The sequence below is a fragment of the Muscardinus avellanarius genome, assembly GCF_963383645.1.
Source record: "Muscardinus avellanarius genome assembly, chromosome: 2".
Classification (NCBI taxonomy): Eukaryota; Metazoa; Chordata; class Mammalia; order Rodentia; family Gliridae; genus Muscardinus; species Muscardinus avellanarius.
Genome location: NC_137787.1, coordinates 70,912,813 through 70,940,798, shown reverse-complemented (window position 1 = coordinate 70,940,798; position 27,986 = coordinate 70,912,813). Strand labels below are relative to the sequence as shown.

General features: G+C 36.2%; 1 protein-coding gene across 1 annotated transcript in view; it reads right to left on the bottom strand.

Annotated features, from left to right (window-relative positions):
- The window catches only part of COBLL1 (cordon-bleu WH2 repeat protein like 1), a gene marked incomplete at both ends in the record, with an annotated part of 161,493 nt that overhangs the window by 3,755 nt on the left and 129,752 nt on the right, over positions 1–27,986 (bottom strand). Inside the window, 7 exon segments of the mRNA XM_080689387.1 lie at positions 1,846–2,022; positions 4,140–5,707; positions 10,092–10,168; positions 11,618–11,852; positions 14,678–14,797; positions 15,939–16,013; positions 16,460–16,610. Of these exon segments, the coding sequence (XP_080545513.1) occupies positions 1,846–2,022; positions 4,140–5,707; positions 10,092–10,168; positions 11,618–11,852; positions 14,678–14,797; positions 15,939–16,013; positions 16,460–16,610 (2,403 nt within the window).

The following is a 27,986-nucleotide window of genomic DNA, read 5'->3' as shown; positions in this document are numbered from 1 at the left end:
CTGCAATTAGTTCACTGAAACTGATTAATAGGCCTGCTGACTTAGTCCCAGGGCTGTGTGATTACTAGGTTCTCCTGTGCATCTGATGAGCTACTATTTTTCAGCCTAGGGTGTGAATGAACACAAGGCAGAGGCTGCATTTTGTCATTTTTGCACCCCTTAGATCTAGTAAAATACCTGGCACTTATATGCATATATTTTCTTGTCAAATTTATATTTGTAGTAGCTGGTTTGAAAGTCGTCTTTAATTTACAAGATTAGAAACAGAAAATTTTTGACAAATGAAAATGCGTAATTTATTAGAATGGGTATATTTCCCCTTCAAAAATGTAAATCGGCCACAATCTGTGAAATACCAGTTTCAATATTTAAAGCTACATCAAACTGTATGCTGCCTGGCATCTAAATATAGGCTATCCAGATAAGCTACAAAATTCAAACCCAATTATCTGAATTATTCTAGCCTGTCTCCTCCTCTCCTAAAGGCTTCCAATAGTTTGCCTTATCTCCATGTTTGCTCAAATAGGAATGCACTATCTTTTGGGACAAGAATAGCTGTCATTCCCAGCCCCTTACAAACATGGAGGAAGCTGGTTAAAGCAGTTAAGTATTTATGGCCAATGTGGACATGGTTTGCAGGCCTATGATGTTTTTTTTTCTTCTTTTTGACATTCCTATCCTTTTGCAGTTTTAATTTCTGTTAAGCGCAATGTTTTGTTAGATAATCTGAAATCTTTTTTAAATAGCTCCTAAAACTTTTAGAGAAGAAATTTGCAAAATAAAATATCCAGCAAGTCAGTGGAATAATGAACGCATGTGTGCATGCGTGCGTGTGTGTGAGTATTCAGGTACTTTTTTTCCCCTTATGGTAAAGGATGACTGGGGGAAGCTCAGGGAGGGGATTGCTACTGTAAAGTGTTGATGATGCAGCTGCTCAAAGATTCCCTATGTCCTCTTTTAGGGGATATTGGGGCAGGGAAAGGAAACTCACCTGCAAAAAATTCCTGTGACATTCATTTAGTGCTTTCTCTGAGGAAAAACATGGCCCTGGTCCCTCCTTTCCAAACGCTTTTTTTTTTTTTTTTTTTTTTGCAGTACAGGGGATGGAGCCCAGGGGCATTCTACCGCCAAGCTACACCCCCAGCCCTATTTTTTATTCTTTGTTTTGAAACAGGGTCTCAGTAAATTGCAGAGTGCCTCACTAAGTAGCTGGAGCTGGCTGAGAACCTGCAATCTTCCAGTCTCAGCCTCCCAAATACTGGGATTTCAAGCATGCACCACCACACACAGCTTCCAAATGCTCTTCTGCATCTAGCAAGAAGGAGCCAGACAACTGTGGCAGGGCATATGAAGACTTGAGTTCCTCTATTAGGTCTCACCTACATTCTATAGGCTTTTTTTTTTTTTTTAGATTGAAGCTACAAAACTCCCTAAACCCCACAGGTGGTAGTTATTTTGATCACTGGAGAACTTATGATTCAGGTTCCCATCACTCAAAGTCTACCTTTTCTGTAACAGGGAGGAATGTTCAAAAGACTCTTGCTGTACTAACATAATTTCTTAAGAGTTCAGGGTGCTTTCTATATATAGTTATACAGTAATGAACCAAAGTCTTGTTTTGTACCTAGCCTCTGTTGTAGAAAATAGACCTGACATATTTTAAGTGTGTGTAAGACTCTGGACTCTGTCAGTTTGTACTTCAAAAATGACCTTTGACATAAAAGAGGAAGTTTTGGCAACTTCCCTATTAGGATTTCAATGCTAGGGGGAAAAAAGTCCCCTAAGTATTAGTTTAACAATGTTGAAAACACACACCCTGTCACCCATCTAATAAGGAAAACTTACTCTTTTCAGCTTGGCAGCGGCCTCTCCAGAACGAATGGCAGTCAGCAAAGTCTGTCGGATCTGTTCTGGGTCAGAGCTTTGGAATGTTAAAGAACTTTGTCTCTTAAGGGTGAGTGATGGGCAGTCAGCTGGAGACGGCACTTGAGAATTCTGTTCATTATGTGCAGAGTTATTTTGCTATAAATATAAATGCAAAATATTTAAATGAATTCCAAGAAAAGAATGAGCCTTTTTCCCCCCAAAAGTTTCATCAATAGTTCTTGAAGAATCACCAGTTGGATGGATCAGACATAGCTCTGCTTCCTCACCCAATGAATTATTTCTGAAAACTTTAGATTATTGGTTTGAATTTTGTAGGTTATCTGTGTGGCCTGCATTTAGGTACCAGAGCTGAGCTGGAAGATGAGTGCATTACCTTCCCTTACTCTGAACTTAGAAGGCTAAGAAGGAAAAGTGGTACCTCTCTGTTTAATGAATACAGTGCAATTTTACTGGACTTGAATCAACTAGTGCTTATTTTGTTAATACATGGAGTTGGCAAGAAGAGCCAAATTAATAATAAAAAAATTCTCCAGACTTAAAAATAACCCACTTTGATGGTTACAACATATTATGTTGGGAAATGACCATTTTTAATGTACAAAACAGTTAATTACTAATAATGTTAGTTGAATCTGCTAATAAAAGAATATTACCTATTCTGCTATACTTAATAGCTTATTTTGTGTTTTAGGAAGTACCAAGACTATGTCCTGACTATGATTTTGTTACTATGAGACTAAAAATAAACACTAAGACTTCTAAATTGACAAAGAAAAAACTTAATGAAACTTCTTAGGAAGGAATACTTAGTAACTGATTTTTTTGTGTGTGTTTGGTCCTGAGAGTGGAACCCAGGGGCTTCTCTACCACCGAGCTATACTCCCAGAGGTATTTTATACTTTATTTGGAAACAGGGTTTCACTAAGTTACTGAGAGCCTAAGTAGCTGAGGCTGGCTTCAAACCTATGCAGTCCTCCTGTTTCAGCCTCCCAAGCACTGGGATTACAAGTGTGTGCCACCACGCCCAACTTAGTAACTGATTTAACTGGCACACTGTGTCAAGTAATTTTAAAAATGCCTTTTTAAAATTGCCAAATACATATATTTATTAAAAATGAGCTAAAGAGGGCTCAGGCAATAATTCAAAGACAGTATTATCTAAATCAAGCTTTCATTGTTTTGGAATGGTATTCCAATTAAAAAAAAATGCAGACTTTATTTCCAAGTCAAGGATTAATCTCTGTATCACACATCACTTCCTAATGCTAATGAAGTAATAAATATTCTTCAAGATAAACATTTCTTTAAAATTATAGAAAAATATTTGCTTGGCTGTATGGCTAATGCTCTTTAAATATGTTTGCTAAAGTACTATAAAATACTTTTGGAACTGTCACACAATATGAAAAGTATTCTCTAAACAACATAAAGTAAAAATGTGCAAAGCATTTTTAAAAAATATGCTTGTTGTTTATCATTATTCCTGCTGTGAATTTCATACTCTCCCTTGATTATATTACTTGAACTTGGCAAAGTATACTCAGTTATCAAAGCCCTAAGTCAGAAGCACACATTCAGGTAAATTATTAAGGTTACAGAATGATTAGTTTTGGTCAACATACATGTAGCTGAAAAAGGTGAGATGAAATTAAAATTGGAAAATTTTTAATTAGTTCTATGTAAAAATATTGGTAAGTGGAGGTAGATATATATGGTGGATATGCACAGCTGAGATATGCTTGGTTACTTTATCTAGTCATTGATACTGCTTACATTGCATATAAACAAAACTATTAAAACAATTTATAGTATTATAAAACTAGAGGAAAAAGTAATTATGATGTAAGACTATAATATGCCAATTAAAGTATGAAAAAGTAAAAAGAAAAAAGTAAACCAGAACACACAGAAAAGTAAAATCAACTTTGCAAAACAAAAACAACCCCAATTCTAAAATAGTAAATTACATGAATGTATGAATAAAGAAACTTTAAATATTTGCTAGTGATAGAATTTTATAACACTGACCTAATAGTAATATCTCATCAAGTTGAATGAAATATAATTCTCAAGAGTAAATAATCAGTTTCTATATATTGCCATTCTTTCCCCCATGCGTGATACCCTATTAATATGAATGCAGAACTAAGTACAAACAAGCACACCAATGTGCTAGTTATCCCGTTTTGACCAGGATGTATAACACTTCATGGTAAAAAAAAAAAAAAAAAAAAAAAAAGGTTAACACTTACCGTATCAATCACATCAAGTTGTGGGATATCTGGAAACTGGTTCATAGAACAAGTGTGGCTGTCTTCTGTGTCTGCTGGAGGTTGGACAGACGCAGCCTCGCTGGAGGACTGGGGACATGTCTTACTGAAAGACTGCGACCTTTTTACCACGGCGAGGGCGAATGGCGAAGGGGCAGAACTTGAGTATGGTCTTGGGGAACCAAAAGTTTTCAAAGTCTTCAGATTAAGTGCTGCCGCCTGACCAGGGGGAAGAGATGTGGGTTTGGGAGCTACGGGAGGAGGAGAGGCTTCAGCAGGTTTCTCCCTAATGACATTATCATCTGGATTTTTAATAGAAGGCTGTGGAACAGAGTGCGTTGTTTTATTTAAGGCAGTAAAAGTCTGTTCTGGGGAAAGCAGTGTGTCCCTTTCCCTCTCTTTATCTGTCAGTTCCTTGGGGGCAGGATGTGGGAGAGTATGAACACTCTTGGCAGCTGCGGATGTCACATAGTGACCTGACGCTCTCTTCTGCATCTGTAAGAAAAAAGAACTTGGTTTGGCATGAGGATTTGCAACCCGAGATTTAAATCTCGATTCCAAAATATTGTTTATGTCTTCCAAATTTGGTGCAAAAGGAGCACTACCAGTGTCTCTAGTCATTCTGGGAGGTTTTAGAGGGTTCGTCACGGCACCATCAGGCGAGCTCAAGGTCCTGTGCGAGGAATGCTCTATTCTCAAGCTCAGCTGTGGTTGCAGGTCTCGCTGTGGCTCCTTGGGGCCTTCAGGTGCCACAGGTTCTTCTGTTTGCATGGCGGTTTCTTTCATACTCTCATGAGTGTGTGCTTTCCCCAAAGCCTGTGTCTTTTGGTCACCTTTATACCCTATCATTTCTGATTCCCAGTCTTTCAATACTTCCAGGGATTTCGGAGGCACAATTTTATAAGTAGTCATTCCAATTTTGGGTATATAATCTCTTGTAATTTCATTTGAAGGTTTTGGCTTGGGATTGGAGTCCTGCCTATAAAGTGGAAGATTCTTCAGGTAAGAGGCAGTTGAGAATTTATCCATTTCATCCACAGGCGACAAAAGATCCTCACTGCCACTTGTAGAAGTTGGATCTTTAATGGCAAGTCTATCTTCTGAATGTACAGCAAGGCTGCCCTGACCCCTGAATTCTCCGGGGGTATCTATGGGATCTCGCAGAGTCAAGGATGAGTGTTGAGTGGACTTGTTATTCGAAGTCTGCACGCTTTCATCAATTTTGAAGTCAGACAAATTATGATCTTGGTGATTCCCATCAAAACGGTTACTGGAAGGAACTGTCTGAATTGCTACATCTTGCATTTTTGTTTGTACGGCACCAGGCTGAGTCAGTTCTTGATGTGGGACTGACTCTCCTATGAGGTGATTTCCCTTAGTGCTTGGAACACTCTCAGTTTTATGTGCTTCATAGCTGGACAGTCTATCAACTCCCAGGTCCACACCCTTATGTTTGGCTTCAGCTTCTACATTGATTTCTGTTTTTCTCATGCTATTTTTCATATTATCTTCTGTGTTTGTGGTGGTAAGAACAATATTTTCATTTTGAACTATTGAGAGAAAAAATATTGTCAATTATGTAAGAAAAATAGAAGAAAAAACCCCTCAAATTTTCAATGTTTGCTGCACCCAGCTTGGAATCAATTAGTTTGAATGCTACAGATAATTTTCAGCTCTTTAATGATACAAAGGCAGACAGTAGCAAACAGAGAAAATAGTAAAGGCCATGCATTCATAAAGACTTAAATTTGGAATCAATTTAACTAGTGTGGCTATATGAGCTTTATTTAGCTGAGAGGTAAAAAGGTGAAAATATGTTTTTTTTTTCTTTTTGTAGTACTGTAGATTGAACCAAGGCTTCAGGCATGCTAGGCTTGTGCTCTACCACTGAGCTATATCCTCAGCCCTTTTTAGTTTTTATTTTGAAAGAGTGGGTCTTACTAAGTTGCAAAGGCTAGCCTTGAACCTACGATCCTCCTACCACAGCCTGCTAAGTATATGTGATTACAGGCATGTGCCACCATGAATGTCACCATGAAAATCTGTCTTTTATACCAGATAAGGTATTGACTAGCCCAAACAGTCCTCAGAAGGCAGCTATATTTTAAGTGAAGACTTAATATTCCCATCATTGTTAATGACAAAATAAAAAAACACTAAAAATTAAAAAGATTGTTTCCCTTTTTTCTTTCATTTAGATTAACTCATTCTCTCTCCCTTTCCCTCTCCCTCTCTCCCTCCCTCCCTCTCCCTTCCTCCCTTCTTCCTTCTTCCTCTCCCTCTCTCTCTTTTTTTGTGGCACTAGGAATTGAACCCAGTGGCTTTGTATCTCTGAATTCCCCAAGCCCTATTTTGTTATTTTGAAACAGGGTCTTGTTAAGTTAGCATGCACTGGCCTTGAATCTGTGATCCTTACTGTCTCAGTTCCTCATGTACTGGGATTACAATATGAGCCATCTTGTCCATCTTAGACTTATTTCCAGAGCCTCTAGTACATTTTTATTTCATAACTAACATTGAAACAAACCCAGCAAATGTTGTTAGTGTTACTTAAGGCAACCCCAGGAAACATTATCTTTAAGATCTGAAGTAAAAACAATCTATTCTAGTGGTATTTTGAATCAGATGTCCTTGCTAAAGTGTTTTTATTTTTTTTAATCATGTTGGTTTTGATTTTCCACAGTAGGAAAAATTATTTTTGAATTTTGTAGAGTCTCAGCCCAAAAAGGGAAACAACCTCCTCCCATGCACCACTTTTCCTGTTAATTCTAGTTTGTATCTACTGAAGTCTCTTCTGCAAGTACCTGGGTTAACGAAGCAACAGGTTCTAATCAATAAGATGGCGGAGAACTGGACTCAGACATATGGAAGCATTGAGAATCATGCATATGTATCATGCCTTATACTGAAATGATTCCATACTATTCCTTCCTGCTCTATGCTGTGAAGAATCTTTTCTCCTGCATAATGAAAAGGGCTCAACTTAAAAATGCTAATTGCCTCCCTTTCTACATATGGTAATAATTCATACAGCACAAGTGAACTGTGGACCTTGGGAGACAAATCATAAAAGGATCTCAAATATTTGTCTACAGTTTTATTACCATCTATTTACTAGCATGAGATCAAATGCATGATATAAACTTGAAGGAGATACATAAAAGAGTGTTTGTATTAGAAAAATAAAGAAGAGGAGGACATGCAGGCTAAAACAAAAATCAAGTCAAAGTAAATCTGTATACATAAATTTTTAAAATATCTTCATATTTTTAAACAACTGTGCAACTAGACAAAGTTAATAGTTGTCCAATTGTATACTAATTATTAATATTAGAGCAGTTGTCTAATTGCACAACTATTTGTCATGGCAGTTAATATTTTTTATTGTGTTATAAGATTTTAAATTGCAATTCATTATCAGATAGCATCATCTGTTTGAGTGACTTCTCAATGGTAAGTGTTAACTTTTAGGATTTAAAAATTAAGAACACTGATGACCACAGACACATTTTGTGTTTGTGAAACACATTTTTGCTTTTGATATTCACATCCTTGTTTTAATATTTATGTGAAAAGTATCATTTTGAACATTTCATGAGCACAGAAAAATTTAAGAAATGGTTTTTGGCAACAGGAAATAAGCCTAAATGTATTACTTTCTCTTTTCCTTATTTCTCATTTTTCACTGAATATGGGAATTACCCAATTATCACAACAGAAATATCTTCCAAAAGAAAATAAATCAATATAAAATACATTTTAAATTAAATCCTCTAAAACAAACACTAATTTATTGGCTTTAGAGTCCAAATTGCTTCTAGTTTACAACTTCTTTTTCATTCACTCAGTGAGTTATACCTTCTTAATCATTGTCTAACTCTGATTTCTCATCAACATTTCATGATTGTTCCCAAGGACTGTCATGTCCTCCTTCATATCTGACAAAGGTGCTCACTAAATGTCTATAAAGGGGTAAGGCCATTTTCCAAGGATGGCCAGAAGAGGGAGCAGGCAGCCTCTGTACAACCCTGTCCTTCCACAAAAAAACTAACACTGGTGGCTACATTATGACCAAAGAATGGTTTAAGTAAGTGCATATGGTAGGGGAAAAGAAAAACAGAATAAAAATATTTTAGGGATAACAACTTATTTATTTAAAAAATCACTTAGGAGGTGACTAAGGTCATTGTAAAACATGTGCAAATCAAAATAAACATTACGCAATGTACTTGTGACCCTAGCATTATCCTGATGTCAAAATCTTAGCAAAAACAATTTAATTTGACTTTTAAGAGAAAGGTAGATTTAAAGCATGCTTTCTCAATAGGAATTCTATTTCCATCATGGTATATGGAATATAAATGAATCAAGAAGAAAAAATGGAAAAATGATGTATGTTTAGACCTCACTATATCTCAGAATGGTACTGAACATGGGAAAAATTAATTAAAGCCATACATTTTCAAATTAGTCTGACATACCACACAAATAAAATTTACCTATCTCTACACAGATAGGAAGATAGATATAGATACCATTGGAGCTATCAATTTCTTATACTAATATGGATATTATAGCCCTATGTTTTCTATGCATCTTACCTGAGTTTTATATATTCATATATGTTAGTCTATGATTTTTTTTTTTGGTGGTACTGGGGATGGAACTCTTCTACCTCTGGGATACACTCCCAGACCTATTTTATATTATTTTTGTTTGGAAACAGGGTCTCTTAAGCCAGCAAGGCTGGCTTCGAACTTGCACGATCCTCCTGTCTCCACCTCCCAAGTGCGAAGATTACAAGCGCGCTCCAAGATGCCCAGCTAACCTACTTCCTTTTTATTTCATTAATATATATCACTGTACATTCCTCAAGTTTTCCACTATGCATTATTTTTCTGAAACTTAGTACTAAGTATGTATTTTAAGAGTGTCTCAGCATTACGTTAAGTGCTACTATAGGTTTCATATAAAGTGAAGATTAATTACTTTGTTCATTCTAAGACTACCCAATACAGTTGAGGATTCAGAAATATAAAATTCTGTGGCTTCTAGTAAATAACAATAAATAATGTGTTAAGATTTAGAGAGTGAATGGGTGAGGTACGTGCAAAATAATTTTCTTTGCATACACAACATGAGTATAGATCAAATTATAGAATCAGTGAACTATATCATGAGAAAAAGAAGAAACTGCCTTAATGTGGAGATGAGAATTGGGAAAAAGCAGTGAATAAGATTACATAATAAGATGGTTTCAGGCCTTTAAAACCTGGCAGACAAGTTTCATCCAAAATGTAGCAACTTGCCAGGCATGGTGGTGCATGCTTATAATCTCAGTACTTGGGAGGATGAGACAGGAGGATCTTACAGGCTCGAAGCCAGCCTCAGATACTTAGTGAGGTTCTCAGCAACTTAGTGAGACCTTGTTTCCAAATAAAATATAAAATATGTCTGGGAGTGTATCCTGAAGGTAGAAAGCCCCTGGGTTCCCTCCCCAGGAACCCTCCCCACAAACACACACGTAGCAACTTGAGTATGAAGTAAAACAGGCTTACATTAGGAAGTTAAGAATAAAATAGGAAAATACATCAAATAGATGCATGGAAGACACATTTTTAATATAAAACATATGAAATAGATAATCCCTAAGATTTGACATCATCAAAAGTAGTACACATGATAGTTAAGAGCACAGCTTGGGGTCATCCTGCCTGAGTTAAAATTGTGTATCTACCACTTACTAGTTGTGGGACTTAATATTTTGGTGGTTCAAGTCACCTATAAATAATAGAACTAAAAATAATAGTACTCATAAAGAAGGTAAGTATTAAATGAACATCATAAAAGATAAAATGAGTTAATATGTTAGTAATAATCCTAGACACATCATAGTCTATGAAAGTGTGGGCTATTAGTGTTTATATAACTCACCACTCTCTTCATTTAAGCCCAACTTGGACTTCAAGTTCATGACTCTGTCGGCAACCACATCTTCACTGTGAGGCCTTCTGGAAGATAGGATATTATATATGTGAATACTATTGAAATACATAGTGAGAAAATAAGCAGTAATTTCCAAAGGCAGATGGGCTGAAATAATCATCTACTTTTGCCAAATGCTGGTAATTTGAAAGCAAAGAAAAACATACAACTGAGAGGAAATGCTGCTATGAAATACTAGCTTTCATATACTGAACCTATTACAAAGAAAGGTGTAGGAAAGAAATATGGACATTCTTCCAAAATCATTTATTTTGTTATTATTGGTTATTTTTTTTGTTAACAAAAAAGGAAACTAAATGAAATAGTTTTAGTCTTGCATCTGGCAAATTGGACTATAGAAATCAGGATGTGGGTTGACCTCACACATTGTTTTCTGGCAACAGATTAGTTTGATTTGGAGAAAATCCCATGAAATTATGTAAACCTCTGACAAGGATTACTTTGCTTGTTTGATTCATCTTTATTCATGGTGTTGCATTTCAAAAATAAGTGGACTCAACTACAGCTTTTGATTCCTAGGACGAAGTGGAAAGCACATTTTCTGCATCATAAAGTTGACTAAAAATAATACTGAAGATTTAACTTCATATTCTGATACATATACCAGTGAAAATCCTTGAGGAGCATTTGGTAAACCTAAAAATTAACTGTTTCATTTAGGTCAAATAGAGAGTAGGCAAAGTACAAAAAAAACTTTAAGGCCAGGCTTGATGGCATTTCACCCATAATCCCAGTAGTTCAGAACTGAAGACAAAAGGATTACAGGTTCACAATCAGTAACGGAGCAAGAGTCTCAGCGACTTTGTGAGAACCCACTTCAAAATAAGAAATAAGACAGAATGGTGACACATGCTTGTAATCCCAGTACTTGGGAGGCTGAGACAGGAAGATCACAGGTCCAAGGCCAGCCTCAGATACTTGTGAGCCCTTCTGCAACTTAGTGAGAACCTGCTTCAAAATAAAGAATAAAAAAATAGGGATGGGGGTGTAGAACGAACGTAGAATGCCACTGGGTTCAATCCCTAGTTCCACACACACACACACACACACACACACACACACACACACACACACACACAATAAATAAGTAAATAAATAAATAAATAAAATATAAATATATAAAAAGGACTGGGAGTGTAGCTCGGAAATAGAACACTAATAGATTCAATCCCCAGTACTAAAAGGAAAAAAGAAAACCAAGAAAAAAAACTTTAATTTTTGAGTCTTGCGAGTTATGTTATCACTTATCTGACACATGAATATTAGAACTGTTCAACTTGGTTTTCTTTGAACACAATTATGTGCAAATGAATACTTTATTAATAAAAATTTTATAATGATAAGATGGGTGAAGTCTAAACAAAAGGGCCAACTATATTTTTGTTTGAGATGTCAGAAGAATAGTACTAATAAAAAACACGGCCACCAACACTTTTGGCACATGGACTACTTACTTTCCATCTCCATTTCTAGTTTCTTGGTTTTGTTCTTTGGAGTTTTGTGAGGCCTTTCGACTATCCGTGACAAGGGCTGAGTCAGAATCACTTTTGGCTGTATTTATTTTATCAGTAGCTAGAAAAGGAGTATCCACTGACTTTAGAGAGGGGGTTTCAGCCTCATCATCAGGCACTTCACTCAGTTCTTCCTTCTCCTCTATCTCTTCAAGGCTACAGTCAGAGCTTATTCCAGCTACAAAAAAATGCAGACATAATCCTAAATATTGATTTGCTTCATTTATCTTATACAATCCTGGTAAGAAAGAAATATCTAAAATAATAATTATCAGATTTTTAAATCAGTCTCAAAATGAACAATGAAACACTTTTCTAATGGTGAACAATCATATTTACATATATCCAGATTATCTCAGAGTCACACATTTCTAAAAACTAGTTATCACTCTAGGTTTCATTTTTACAAATTTATTCTCAAAAGCTTCAAGTCAAATACTTTATTTAGAAATATATCGTTCATTAAGTGGTTCTATATTTGTGTAGTAACTCAGCAATGCAAATTAATGTTTAAAATTCAAATTAAGTGAACATAAATTTTTTTTTGCATTGTGTACAAGTATACCTATACTTTGATTCAGTAGTGATCAGCATTGATTATATGTAAGAATTACCTGAGCAGCTTTGAAAAATATCCTACTCTATAGCTATTAAATCAGAATCTTTGAGGGTTTAAGTGAAGATATGTTTTATAAGTGACTCTTCAGTATGCATTAAATTTTTCTGGAAATTGCATTAAGTGATGTGACATTTAGCAAATTACTGGTTACTCCCTATTTCCTTTATGCCTATCACAAGTATTTCATAAATACACAACTCTAAGTATTAAAAATCTCAATTAGAAACCAGCCTCAATAAATCAAGGTACAAAGTATGAAGTACATGTGTCAAAAATCTTCAAGTAATTTTTCTGAGATTTTACAACTTGATTATTACAAGCATCTTATAGTCTTACTTAAATACATATTTTTATGAATTTATAAAGCATTTCTATTACTATAAGTTTTATACAAGGCAACTATTCTTTTAAAATTTTCTAATCATTTAAGAGAATTTTCAGTCTGTTCTTTGACAAGAACAGACTTTTCCCTATTTCACACACACAAAAATTCAGTTTTTTTTTAATGTGTTAGCCAAAATCTAGGACTAACATAAAAAAGAAATCTATAAAGGATCTGTGAATGATGAATAATTTTCACAAGTACTATATCACAACTATTGTAGTTTGCTATCAGAATTCTAAAGGCCAAACATTTACTTTCAAAGAACAGTATCCTAAATAATCATGTTTAAGTTCTAAAAACTTCTGAATTATAAATATTTTTAAAAAGCCAGGTGTGGTGGCACACACCTGTAATATCAGTACTTGGGAGGCTGAGACAGGATGATCGTAGCTTTGAGGACATCTTCGGCAAGTAGTGAGACTCTTATTAACCTAGAGAGATCCTGCTTAAAAATAAAAATAAAAACAAAAGTAGAAGTAAAAATAAAAATAGGGCTGGGAGTTTAACTCAGAGATAGAATGCCTCTGGGTTCAATCCCAAGTACCACATAGAAAATGAATATTGAAAATTGCTAAAATCATCTGAAAGCATAATGCTTAAAATTTATTTTACATATATTCCACTTTATATAACTTAAATAATTTATCTTAATTTTTCAGTTCCTCTGAAGATAGTATATATTGACTAACAAAATAATAGAAATTTTAAGCTGGGCGTTGGTGGCGCACACTTGTAATCCCAGCATTCAAGAGGCTGAGACCAGAGAATCGCGGTTCACAGAGAGCCTCAGCTATTTAGTGAGGCTCTCCGCAAGTGAGACCCTGTTTTAAAATAAAGAATAAAAAACAGGGTAGGAGGTGTAGCTCAGAGGTCGAATGCCCCTGGATTTCATCCCCAGACTTGCATAAAGAAAAAATAGAAATTTAAAATTACTTAAAATTAAAAACAATGTAGTACAAAAATAAATGTAACAACTTAAACTTACAAGACATTTTTGTCAACATTTTACTTGTAAAGTTAAAAATTTAAGATTTTTCAGATACCTTACATATTTTTCCTGGAGATCATAAAAATGGCAAAATTGCCTGGACAAACACTATTTCTTTGCTAAAATGTAACTGTATTAAATTAATTCTATCCAAGTATACTTCTTGTTCTTGTTATTCATTCATTAAAAAAAAAAAAATGCTCGCTATGTCAGAGCACTATAGTTGCTGCCAGAATTGTTTTTCTTCCATCTTTGGAAAATGAGATAAAATTTTCATTCAGTAAGATTCACCATCTTTGGACCACAGTTCTTTGAATTTTGATAGACATATATATTTGTGTAACTAACTTCTGCAATCAAGACAGAGAGAGATACCAGCAGTCTCCAAATTCTTTCACACTTCTGGTAATAAATCTTTCCCTCAAACTCCAGCCTCTGGTAACGACTATCCCTATGGTTTTTGCCAGTCCAAATATGCCATATGAATCAAAACACATCACATCCAGCCAGCCAAGTCTGGCTTCCTGTTTTAATGTAATTCACCTGAGATTCTTCCACGTTTTTGTACGGATCAGTTGTTCATTTTATGGCTGGGTAGTAGTACTGTATTCTCATATATGAACCACATTTTGTGTGCCTATATCTCAGTATCAGGACATTTGGATTGTTTATTTTTGACAATTTTGAAGATACACACACTCTGTGATGATGTTCTACATAGTTTGAGATCTGACAGTTCCCTCAAACAGAAGAAAGTCAAGTAGAAAAGAAGGTGAAATCCTTCAGAACCACTGATTTTATTTTATACTATGTCATATCCATTTATATAGTTGCAGAAAATAGAAAACTCCAAACAAGGATAAAATTTCAAGTGAATAACTCCTAGGAAACATTTTAACATTTCTTATGAAACATTTTAACAGAGGTTTTCACAAGCAATCAGTTCTACACTAGATGGTGTCTTAATCTGCATAAAACAAAGCGGCAGCCAGGACAGGCCTGAGCACCTACATGTCTGTGACGCTGCAGCTGCCTCGGGCGCTCCAGGGCCCTCCGAGGGAGACCTTCCATCCATCAGTCTGGGTGCAGTGCTCTGTAGGTGACTAAGGAGCCCGGAGCCAAGGGAAGTTTCTGCCAAAGAAACAGAATATGTAGGAATGGCAGACAACAAAATTAAGGTAAGCAGAAGCCAAGAAGCATTTTGCAAGAAATCAGACTTGTTAGCTCACAAGTATCCACATGTAAACATGGAGAGGTAAAAGTGCACAAAGGAAAAGAAACGGATATCAAGAAAAGTTTGGACAGCATGCACATCATTTTCTAAAACTTCATTATCTTCTAATTTCACAATGCGGATTAATTTAACATTACTCAATACATTTCCTTTGGGAAATAAGATGGTATCATTGATAGTATTCCAAGAAAAATCATCACTAATTATATATTAGTCATGTTTTAAATCAGAGTATTGCATTTGCTGAAATTCCAAATTCTTAAATATCACTTAAAATTCAAGATTAAAGTTCACATGCTCCTGAACTTTTCTAAATTTGTGAACATAAATTATGAAAACATATCCAAATTATCCACATTCCATGTGCTAAAGTATTAGCATAGTAGTACTTTATTTCTGTATGACATTACTAGTTTATCACATTTATTTATGTCTAACAAACTGATGAGAAATCTTACCATACTTATTTTTGTAAGAGCTACTAAGTAGCTCTTACAAAATATACAGTATATTTTATAATATATACTGTATATATTTTGTAATATATACAGTATAGATCAAATTGTTTTTACTGGAATTTCAATAATTTGGAGAGAATGAGAGTTATATAATATTGTTTTCAGGGTAACAAATATTTCTCATTAAAGTAGGATATCTTGTAAGTTGGATTCCTACCTTGAAGAGATGCCTAAAGAAATTGTGCTTCCACTTTAACATAAGTTTCCCTCCAAACACACTAAGGTACATTCCTAAGATGTGTCATTACTCTTGGGAAGAAGGCTAATGATGTCAGCCTGACACTGCCTAAGGAAAATCCAGAGACTTAGTTGGGAAAGTACTCAAGGTACAATTCCAGAACTGGAATATTGTTCTTGGCCAGTTTAAAATTCTAATCTCAATCCTAGAGGAGGAAGGGAAGAAATATTAATTTCATGAAATAAATTCTAACTAGATTTGGTTCTTGAGTGTCAGGAAAGTTCCTTTCCAAGTAATGACTTGAATACTTTCCCTAAGAGCAAGTTGTGGGGAAAGTCACACCTGGGCTGGACAGCCCCTCAGGGGAGCTGGCTTCAGAAGCATTGTCTGGAGGAACTCCATCCGCAGACTGTAGGGCTGAAAGAAACAGTGCAACTTATAAACAAGTAACATGCTCTCAGGAAACGACGTGATAGAGTAACTTACTTATTTTTACATAATTCAGAAAGAAATGAGCCCTAAACTTGCTAGAAGCCATTTTACCAGCCAGCTGTGAAATGACTGAATTCCATTTAAGATTTCCATTCCTACATGTAGTCAATCCTAAAGTGGCAGTATCTTTCTGAATACATTTACAAATTATAATATGCTCATTTTAGGATAATGAGGCTTACAATTTTGTCATTTCATTTTAAGTTGCAGATTTTTAAGAAGCAGCTAAGTGAGAATAATCGGGGACTATTTTAAAAGCCTAAGTGCTATTATTTAATAAAAAGACATAAGTTATGACCTATATCATTTCTACTGTCTGTATTAAACAAAACACAATATAAATGTAATGTAAATGGGGAAAGTAACATTACCAGTCACATGACCATTTTCAGCACTTTGATGCAGGGTTACTTTAGAGGGTGGAGAAGGCGCTTTCCGCTTTGTCCTCCTCAGAGAAGAACTCCCTGATGTGCTACTGAGCTGCAGTGAGCCTGTTCTCACTATGCCTGCTTCACTGGGATTCTGCAGAAAACAAAACAAACAAACGCAATGCTGTATTTAGAAATCTATTACAAACCTTAGGATGACACTGAACATTATAACAAGTACATACCAAAATGGGATATGGTAGTAATTCACTTAAAAAATCATAGGCAGAAGTGCCTATTGGGATAAATAAGGCTCTATCAGCTAACAAAGGCCACGCTGTAAACAACACACTGTAAAGTTCAGGGCTTCTAAGTAAGACACTTAAAACCTAACTCTCCAAGGAGATTCTGGAGAAATTACCTGATATAGAGTAAGGGCTAAAAGAGGAAGACTGCTCATATATAGATGACTGACTTATTTTTCAGCATCACGATATGACTAAAAAATATTTTGAAAATTCCTATGTCGGCCGGGCGTGGTGGCACACGCTTGTAATCCCCGCGCTTGGGAGGCAGAGACAGGAGGATCGTGCAGGTTCGAAGCCAGCCGTGCTGGCTGAAGAGACCCTGTTTCAAAAAAAAAAAAAAAAAAACCCCATAAAAAATGGTCTGGGAGTGTAGCCCAGTGGTAGAAGGGTTCTATCCCCAGTACCACCAAAACAAAAACAAAACAAAACAAAAATCCTATGTCTACCAGAGGCAAAAGGTCTTTTGAGGTCATTGACCATAAACAGCTCCTGCTCACATTCACCTCTGGTGACCGTCAGTGGACCCTAAGACAAGCTGTCCCGACAGGCTGGGGAGGCCCCTGGCCCACGGCCATGTCTTCTGTGCTTTTTCCATTTACAACAAAAGTGCTTAAGAGAGTTGTTCATAGTTGGTGTCTTTGATTCCTCTGTTCCCAGATGAGACCCTCTAAGCTTTTCCCATCAAAGTCACCAATAACCTGGACCACAAATAAATTAGTTATCAGTAGTCATTTTTCAAACCTCATTTATTTGAACTGTTAGCAGCATTAAACACAGTTTATGTTCACACTTCTTTTTCTGTTTTGGAACTGGAGATTGAACCCAGGGATGTTCTGCTTTAAAGCTAAAACTATAGTCCTCTAATTTTTTTTTTTAAATTTTGAAACACGATCTCAGTTGATGAGGGCATTGCTAAATTGTTAAGGCTGGCCTTGAACCCACAATCCTCCTGTTTCAGCCTCCCAAGTACTACTGGGATTATAGGCATGTACCAGTATGCCTGGTTCAACTATCCTTCCGAAATGCTTTTCCTTACTTGCAGCATAGCACATTCCTTACTCTCCCTAGATGTATATTCTCTGGCTACTCTACATTCTTTGTTCATTATTTTCCATCTCCCGATCAATACTGATGTGATCCAGGGCTCAGTCATGGGGCATATTTTCTTTGGTACTTATGCTCACCTCTTGATAATGTTATTTACTCTCTTACTTTTAAGACAGATAGACAGACACATACACAGACACGTACAATTTTCAAACTCATTCCTCCAACCTGGATCTCTGTCCCAAACTTCCCTTTAAAGCCATTCCAAGACAGAATGTCTAAAACAGATTTTGACAATCCCCCTTTTTCTTTCCTTCGTCCCAAACCCTGTTCTTCTCACAGTCTTCACCATCTTAGCCAAGAACAAGTCACTTTCCATTTTCCCTCATCTACTCTCTCTCACAGCCCGCACCGTGTCCACTCTCTTGGCTCCTCACTTGAAAGACATCAGGCATCCAGCCTGGTTTCTGCCACATAGTCCTAATTGAGCTGGGGGACTGGTGGTGCATGCCTGATGCCTTGTTACACACAAAGAAAAATTTGACAAATTTATTATTTCATAATTTCTAATATTTCTGCCAGAGAAAATAAGGAGGCCTGCTCCAAAAGAAAAGACAAAATGTTTATATAGTTATCATCACTGCCAACTGTGTGAAGTACTAAGGCAGGTCACTTCACAGGGACAGGAGCACAGTTAGGTCCACAGTGGCAGATGCCTGACTACACAAACCTCAACTAACCATTCCTCTTAACAAGAGGTAAGACAATGGCACCAGGGCGATCTCACTAGTAGAGAGAATGTTAAACTTCCTCTATACTGGTTGGTAAACACCTATTGTCAGCGCAACCCTCACCCCTTACTACACTTCTCTGGTCATTCCTTCAGAAGCCCCATAGACTTCACCACAATCCAGCAAAGGGAAAAAAAAAAAACTACCACCAAAACTTAAACTTTTATTATGAGTAGCTAAAGTCGTTTTTGATTAACTACTATGATCAGTGCCTGGGGAGACCACAGGGGTGAATCCTTGATGGGTCTTTGAAATATTTCAAGAGAAGGGCCCTCTGCAACAAACAGCTGAGAAAGAAATATAGTGAGGAATTAGCAGTATTTACATATTGTCTTGAGTAGATTATAAAAGTGAAATAATGTTTTTTCTAATGCCCCTGTGTTCTGAAACTTTCATTTGCTATCTCATAATATTAACAAACTTGTAGACCACGCTACAGATGCTAAAAGAACACCAGCACTTTACTGTAAAAATATTTATCTAAGCTGGACGTGGTGGCACAGGCCTGTAATCCAGCACTTGGGAGGGGGAGACAGGAGGATCAAAGGTTCAAGATCAGTCTCGGCACCTTGTCAAGGCTCTCAGCAACCTAGTGAGATCCTATTTCACAGTGAAAAATAAAAAGAGCTGGGGTTGTAGCTCAGAAGTAGAATGCCCTTGGGCTCAATTCCCAATACCACACAAAAACAAAAACAAATAAAATTAAAGAATAAACATTTATCTAACATAAAAAGTAAATGTTATTTCTTGATGAATTAACTTCTAAGAAGCCCTATTAAAGCTCACTCCTCCTGCGACCTGCTTTCTCAGTAAGGATGTAGTAGGTAATAAGTAACTGCTGAATTAACAAGTAGTAGCAGCATTGGCTCTTCCTCCTCATGCCATGGTTCTCTGTTTTGATGGATTGCTCTTATGAGGTATATAATAAAAACATTTCCATCTTTAGGCTACATGCCTAATCCTTGTCACTTTTGAATTTCTTACTGTTACCTGATAAAAAGCTGTCATGACAGAATTTCTCAGGCAAGAGTATCTGTTTAGGAGTTAGAGCTCTTAAATAATAAAGCAGATAACATAGAAATTTTAAAAGGGAGGACTTTTTTATATACAGACTCACAAATTTATGAGCCTACTTATTACCCAAAGACGGAATGCCCACAGAAACATACATTTCATTTATCAGTCTAGAGATGCTAAAATAAGCTAGCATTTTATGCAGGGTATTTATATTTGTATGGATAAGGAAATTAAAACTTGTCAAAATAAGATGAAAGTTTTATAAATGCTAAAATTTTCTCAACAGCATTTATGAAGACTGTGAGGGCATACATGTTAAAAGGGCAAAGCCACAGACATCTTAGAAGACATGTTTTACAACCTTATTCTATAAGGTTCACCCCTTATTATGCTCTGCAGGTATTATGGATAGATGTACATTTCTGGAGCTGCAATTTGGATCAAAGACACTAAGAACGAAGAGATCAGGAAGAACATGATTCTTACTCAATAATATAAAATTGTATCTGTTGCAACTAAATTCATGCTGTGATTAATGAAATACTAAACTTAGCTAGGCACAGTGGCATACACCTGCAGTCTTACTACTTGAGAGGCTAAGAGAGGAGGATCACAGGCTTATGGACAATACATGATAACTTATACAGACCCTGTTTCAAAATTAAAAAAAAAATTGGGCTGGGGTCTAGCTCAGAAGTATAATGTCCCTGAGTTCAATCCCCAATTACACACACAAGAAAGCTGGTATGTACTTGGGGCACACATACAATATACATATCTAATATATAAGATTGGACAGGCTCCAAAATAAAAAAAAAATAGTAATGCTAGAAAACAGACTTACTAAAGCATCAGTTTTTTAAATAGTACAAAACAGAAGTTTGAACTCATAATGTTAAAAAAAATTATGCTGGGCATGGTGGCGCAAGCTTGTAATCCCCACGCTTGGGAGGCTGAGACAGGAGGATTGCGCAGGTTCGAAGCCAGGTGCGCTGACTTAGGAGACCCTGTTTCCAAAAATAATAAAATAGGTCTGGGAGTATAACCCGGAGGTAGAAGGGCTTCCAGGAACCTCAGTACCACCAAAAAAAAAAAAAAAATTATAAGCTGGGAAGGCCACCTAAGCAGCACCATCTACAGCAGTGATTTCCCACCTACTTTAGTAATATGATCCAACCATCTCCTAATACCTCCAACTCTTGTACTGAGTAGGGTTAAATCTAATGTGAATCTGTCTAACTGGAGAAAGGCTTATATCATAAGGGCTACCAACCAAATGGGCTTTGGAGTCAACGCCAGGGGCTAAACCAGGAAACATGACATTTATTATCTCTGTGACCTTCAGTCTCATCTAGGAAAAGTAACCAGACCAAAGTCAAAAGAGGTTGGGATACTTAAATGACACGATGCATGTAAATTAGAACAGAGCCTAGCATAGCATATAGTACACGTGCCACAACCATCAACTAATATTATTATGGGGCATTTGTCTATTTTAAAGTGTGCGAAAGTGCTCTGTAAATTAAACAAGAAAATGATAGTTATTGAGGTTAGAGTGAAAAGTGTGGATATATAAAAGGAGGCATTTATTTTCTAACTGCATTTCTCTTTAGTGATAGTTGCAGCTGTGTCCTACTGGAATCAATCTGAGTTAAAATCAACCTTAGAACCCAACAGTGCTCAATGTCCAGAAACGTGTGCTTAGTCCACTGCATAACCCAGTGTAAATAAAAGTCTCCACCTTGAAGTCACCTCAGGTTACTTTAATAAAAGTGAAATATTTAACACTAGCATGTTAAATCTTGGTGATAGGCAGATGTATGTATATTATAACATATAAATTTGAACTGTTTTAGTAAGCAAATTTAATGTGATGGATTAAATAGAATGCTTTTACCATCAAGATACATTTCCTTTGGTCAAATTATGACTCATTTTTAAAAAGAGGGCTTAAGTTTAAATTATTTTTAAATCTAAAGGGTTTGCAAAATTAGACAAACAGGTTTCTATTTACTAGGAGAAAGTGCTTTAGTTAATCATTAGAGATTTTCAATTATTTACTTTAGTTAAAGCTACTGATAAGTGTGCCTGCCATTAGTGTACACTGCACCTGTAACAGGAACACACATCACCAAACTTTATGGCCTGTGAAAAGAGAAATACTAAAGGAAAACCAGAATATTCTAGCAAAGTGGCAAGGTCAGATTGCAAACCATACCAGACAGTTAATCTCCCAGAATTAATATCCAGATCAAAATTCACTGGTTCCAAATGGAACTAAGTTTAGCTGAAGAAAACAGAATTAAGTGGTATTCTACATAATTAATAAACACTAGTCCTGCATTAGTTATTATATCACTTAGTAATCATAGCTGATTTTAAAAATGTGGGTCATTTAAATCAATAGATTCTGGACAAGAGAGAAAATACAAAAAGAAAACATTGAATTAAGGGATATAAACACAGTAGCCTGACTTCAATGATGTTGTTAAATGTTTCTAGTAATAGTTTTTGGATTTTTCCTTTAGTATGATTTTCACATGTAGAGAGGTATAGGGTTAGTGGAGAGAGCCTAAGAAATCCTTTAAAATTATAAATTTAGCTAAGCAGAATTATGACCCATAATACCAATCCTGGGGAGGCTGAGCCGAAAGGATTGCAGGTACATGGCTAACACACACCCTAAATTAGCAAGACTCTGTTTCAAAATAAAATAGGGCTAGGGGTGTGGCTCAGTGGTAGAACTCCCTGGGCAGCAATCTTAAATAAATAAATACCTCCTTTTACATATCATTCTAACTGGTACCACAAAAAATTATCATAGGTTTGTATTTTTTCTTTTTACAGAACAGATTAACATTATCCTTCAATCAGAATATTCCCAATAAATACTATTATGTGTTACTGAATATCATAAAATTGACATTAGGTTTATGCCAATTTACCATGGCCAATTTACCATGGATTATGTGTCAATGTTTGAACTTCCCCTGTAACTGAGGGAAAGTTTTAATTTTTGTGTGTGTGTGTGTGTGTGTGTGTGTGTGTGTGTGTGTGTGTGTTACTAAGGATTGAGCCCAGAGGCATTCTACCTCTGACCTACATCACCAGCTCTATTTCTTATTCTTTATTTTGAAACAAGGTCTAAGTTGTGGAGGACCTCACTAAATTGCTGGCCCCATGATTCTCTTGTCTCAGCCTCCCTGAGGATGGAACCCAAGGGAATTTTACCCCCAAGATTGCCCACCCCTAGTCCATTTTATAATGTATTTAGAAACAGGGTCCTACTAAGTTGCTGAGACTGGCCTCAAACCTGTGATTCTCCTATCGCAGTATTTTAAGTACTGGGATTAAAGACATGCACTTAGCTGAGTGGTGTATGTCTGTAATCCCAGTACTTGGGAGGTTAAGACAGGAGGATTCCAAGTTCGTAGCCAGCCTTCGCTACTTAGTGAGGTACTCCGCAACTTAGTGAGACCCTGTTTCAAAATAAAGAATAAAAAATAGGACTGTGAATGTAGCTCAAAGATAGAATGTCCCCAGGTTCGAACCCTGGTACCACACACACACAAAAAAAAAAATCATGTACTACCATACCTGGATTTTCTTATGGAAGACTTCTACAATTTAGATAAGCCTGTTAGTTTCTATAAATGATGTTATTTTACAAATTATTACTATACTGTAATGAATGTAAAATAGATGCCTGAGGTATTGAATTTGCAAACTAGTCAGGCTGTGAAAGCAATTTATCATCATGAAGTCAACTGTACTGTTGATTTGATCATAAAGTCAGTATGGTCTCATATGAGATACAAACCATGCATAAATTGATGAGAAAAAAAGATAAATTATTGTTAATCCTCCCAAATTAGATCATCTGATAGTTTTGGTGTCTATTCTTCCATCTGAATCATTTTTTACATATGTAGACATATGCACATACATACATAACAGATTTTAAATTATATCAAATGAAAGCATATATGCCCATATTTTTCTGTTATTACCTTAAGAAAATAAAATGCTCTCTTTGGGTGAAGTAGGGAAAGTTTATTCCCCATGTCCTTAATCATTCTGTTGTACACTCATTCATTATTTGGGTGGCTTTTGCTCCCTACTCCTTAAAATTTAGGGCTTATAAATCCCATTTTGTTATTCTCTATTTAGTCTCGTTTTAAGGTTCTTCATTACAATGAAAGTCTTAGCTTGTCTAAATCTACTTATATTAAGAAAAAACTATCACACCAAAGTGAAATGGTATGAGAAACTGGAGTACCATGTCAGGGACCAGACACCTGTAATTAGGGGAAGGAGAAACAGGCAGTAGTATCCAGAGCTGGAGATCTTAAATCCATATGATGTAAGCAGCTGGTTATTCTGCTGATTTTAATCCTGTTTGTATCAATCTGCCAAAATAAGCTCTAGACAAAAATGACTTTAGAGTCACTTACAGGTATTCTAAATACTAGCACCAATCATGTGTGCCTCTTGGGTTATTAAGTACAGTTTAACCCCTCCAGAGGATTCTTGGTGGCTGAGCTTGCCACTAGATTTCTGTCAAAATTGTGTAGTTTAGAATTCATCATAAGTCCGTGATAACATCTGCATCCTTCATTTAACAAGTTCATTAATCTGAGAACAACTTTATCCAACTTTAAGGCTTGAACCACTCTTTAGTGATGCCTAATTACTTGTGTTGACTTTCGTGTTACAATCAGGAATCCAGGAAGAAAGATGCCAGCCAGTCAATGTCATATGCTGCTGTTGTCCTTCAGGTTCCAGAAATCCTCAGAGGAGCAGGGGTAGGCATCAGTGTCTGGTCACCAGTGATCAAAGGTCCACACAAGAAAGCATGGTCAGCTGTTAAAAGCCAATTTTAAAGCACAGCAAAAGAGTAAAATAATTATGCAATACTGGAGATGAAAGAGATTGTAGGGAATTTGGTCCAAAAACCTTTTTTTGTACGGAGGAGAAAACCAAACCGCACAAGTTCAACAAAGATGATGAAAAAAATGGCAAGTACAAAGAACCTAAAAGGAGAATACAAGACTTGCTCTCAGGATCAGGCCTTCTTGCCACAATATACTTCTTTTCCAGCCCTTCTCCAACTTTACATTAGGTGCTATACTACTGAAAGGCTTTCACATATCTTTTCTTGAGACATTCTGTGCTTTCATTCTGTCAACTCTATTATATTTGAAATAACATAAAACCAAGTCTTATTAGTGGTAATACTTTGCTTTCAACATTTTTAAAAATTATTTTATTGGTTCACTGTAGTTATACATCTTAATGAAGTACAGGATGGTAGAGGCATACATGCACCTATCACTCAATCCTTACCCAATTCAGCAATTAAAAAAAATGTGTGTGTGTGTGTGGTACTGGGGGTGGAACCCAGGGACTTTTCTTACCTCTGGGCTATACTCCCAGACCTATTTTATATTTTATTTGGAAACAGGGTCTCACTGAGTTGCTGAGAGCCTCACTAAGTAGCTGCGGCTGGCTTCAAATCTGTGCGATCCTCCTGTCTCTGCCTCCCAAGTGCTGGGATTACAAGCATGCGCCACCATGCTAGGCCAACAGTTTGGTTTTTTTTTAAGTCCAAATATGAGTGCCGAGCTCAGTAGTATAACTTAGATGAAAAAAGATAGGATAAATCAGGAGAAAGCAAGCCCAGGATTAAGTTTAAAAGGCAGGGGATGGTGGCAGCCATGGTCCCCTGTGATTCCAGTGACAGGGAGAGAAGTGTTCCTAGGAAAGGGTAGGATATAAGAAACACCTACAAGTTACTTGACTTTAGGACCTATCTCAGCACAAAGTAACAATTAAGGCAACAAATTGGGGCCAATTCGGTTCATCCCAGAAAAGGCACCAAGGAAACAGAGCTGGCTTTATCCAGGTAGACTCTCCCCACCCGACCCCACCCTCATATGTTCCAGGAAAGAAGGCTGCTTCTCTCTGCTTTGATCTCTGTTAACATATTCTGGTTACCAGGAGCAGCAAGCATCTCCATGAGGTATCAAATACCACAGTGGTAGAGAGGCTAAGAAAACATCATGGTATGAGGACTGGTCAGAGGAAGACCCTAACACTGATTTATTTATGAACTCTTTATGCAGCTTCACAGAGGTAAAACTTCTTTCCTATCAATAGATGTGGAGGAGAAATCCACATTAATTCCACAAATAACCTACTGTTTTTGAATAATAGTTTTCTTTAAAGTTAAATAACTTTATAATGAGCATAGTTCTCTACCTTTAGGTCAGAAATAAAATGGGCAGAAACCAAAAATGTAGTGACACAGACAGGTATTGTAAAGATTAAGTGAAAAATATTCTTAGAGTTTTGTCTGAAATATTAATCATCAATATACATACATTCACCAATGCTTTGTTATTATAATTATGGCCCTTGAAATGAGTCTCACGAAAACAATGGCAAAGTATGTGTAAAATCTGGGAAAGATTAAATATACTCTGCAAATACAATTTCTCTGCTGAATGAAACCAGTCATATTTTTGGAAGTACAGACAGCTGTATTCCACATATCAAACTGCAAATGCCATGGTAACCACTGTTTCTAGGCAATTGTGGAATTATGTGTGTGGTCCACTTTCTATACAATAAATAGAAGAGCAAGACAGAAGGGAAAATAAAATGTTATGTGAGAACCTGAATATAAAACTAAAAAAAGGGGCAGATTTCCTAAAAACTGCAGATGCATACTTTATTACAAAGAAGAGTACAACCCTTAATCACTCTGTATAAAATTCATAAAGCAAAATAAGAGCAGACATGTACTTACTCATTTCAAGAATATGACAATATATCATCTCATCTGTTTGTAAGCCATGATACACAGGAAAAAGATAAAAGTGGGTAAAAGATGAATACAAAGCATTTTTTAAAAATTAAGTCAGTTATTAAAAAATAAATACTCTAGGTTTTGAATTACACTTGCACAAGACTAGTTGGCAGATGTTTCAATTTCTCAATCTCCGAGTGTTTTTTGGTAGAAAAATGCAAAATGAGATCAAGTGGAATGCCCAGTAGAGATCAATCCTTACTGTGTTTCCAGTCACAACTCAATATATTCCAAGAAAACGACATACCATGTTAATGGGCAGGAGAGAAACTGTTTGCTGTTATATATGCATAATTCTAAACAGTAAAAACCTTATCAAATATGGTAAAAAAAAATTCTACAAAAGGTTCTGTGAATTTCATAGGTCAAGATTACCCACAACTTCTTTTCAACTCTCTCTCTCTCTCTCTTTTTTTTTTTTTTTTGACGGTACTAGGGATGGAACCCACCGGCATTCTACCTCTGAGCTACACTCCCAGCCCCATTTTGTATTTTTTCTTTTGAAACGGTCTCACTGAGTTGCAAAGTGCCTTCACTATGTAGCTGAGGTTGGCTTCGAACCCTGGTCCTCCTGTCTCAGCCTCCCAAGCCACCATGCCCAGGTTCAACTCTTTTCTTCTAATGTAATACAGACATAAGAAGCTAATTTAAGCCAGGCATGGTGGCGCACTCTTGTAATCCCAGTTCTTGGGAGGCTGAGACAGGAGGATCGCACATGTTTGAAGCCAGCCTCAGGTACTTAATAAGGTTCTCAGCAACTTACTGAGACCCTGTTTCCAAATAAAGTATAAAATAGGTCTGGGAGTATAGCTTGAAGGTAGGAAAAAAAAAAAGCCCCTGAGTTCCACCCTCAGTACCACCAAAAAAAAAAAAAAAGAAGCTAATTTATCAATAAGACTAAGATATCATTTGGGCACTGATTTTATTACACAGAAACTAGATTTCTGAACTTGGTTTTATTTGTTTGTTTGTTTGTTTGTTTATGTAGTACTGGGCGTGGAACCCAGAGGCTTTCTACCTCCAAGCTATACTCCCAGACCTATTTTACATTTTATTTGGAAACAGGGTCTCACTAAGTAGCCGAGAGCCTCACTAAGTAGTTGAGGCTGGCTTCGAACCTGTGCAGTCCTCCTGTCTCAGCCTCCCAAGTGCGGGGATTACAAGCGTGTGCCACCACGCTCAGCTCTGAACTTGGTTTTAATCTGAGAATTCTAAATCACTTTTAATTTCAGTTAATGTCACTGCATTTCTAACTTCTTGTTTCATAACGTCGATCTTATTGTACAACTATGTATACTTTATACAGTAATGCACATAACATGTCATGTAAGTAACAACAACATCCAACTATTATATCTTATTACACAAAAGACATTTCAAATTATTAGACAGAAATGTATTCACAGAATGCCCAAAAATTTCCAGTAAAAATGCCATAAATTTTCTACTTGTAAAGTTTTATTTTCTAAATGAATATTTTCTAAGAAGAAAATACT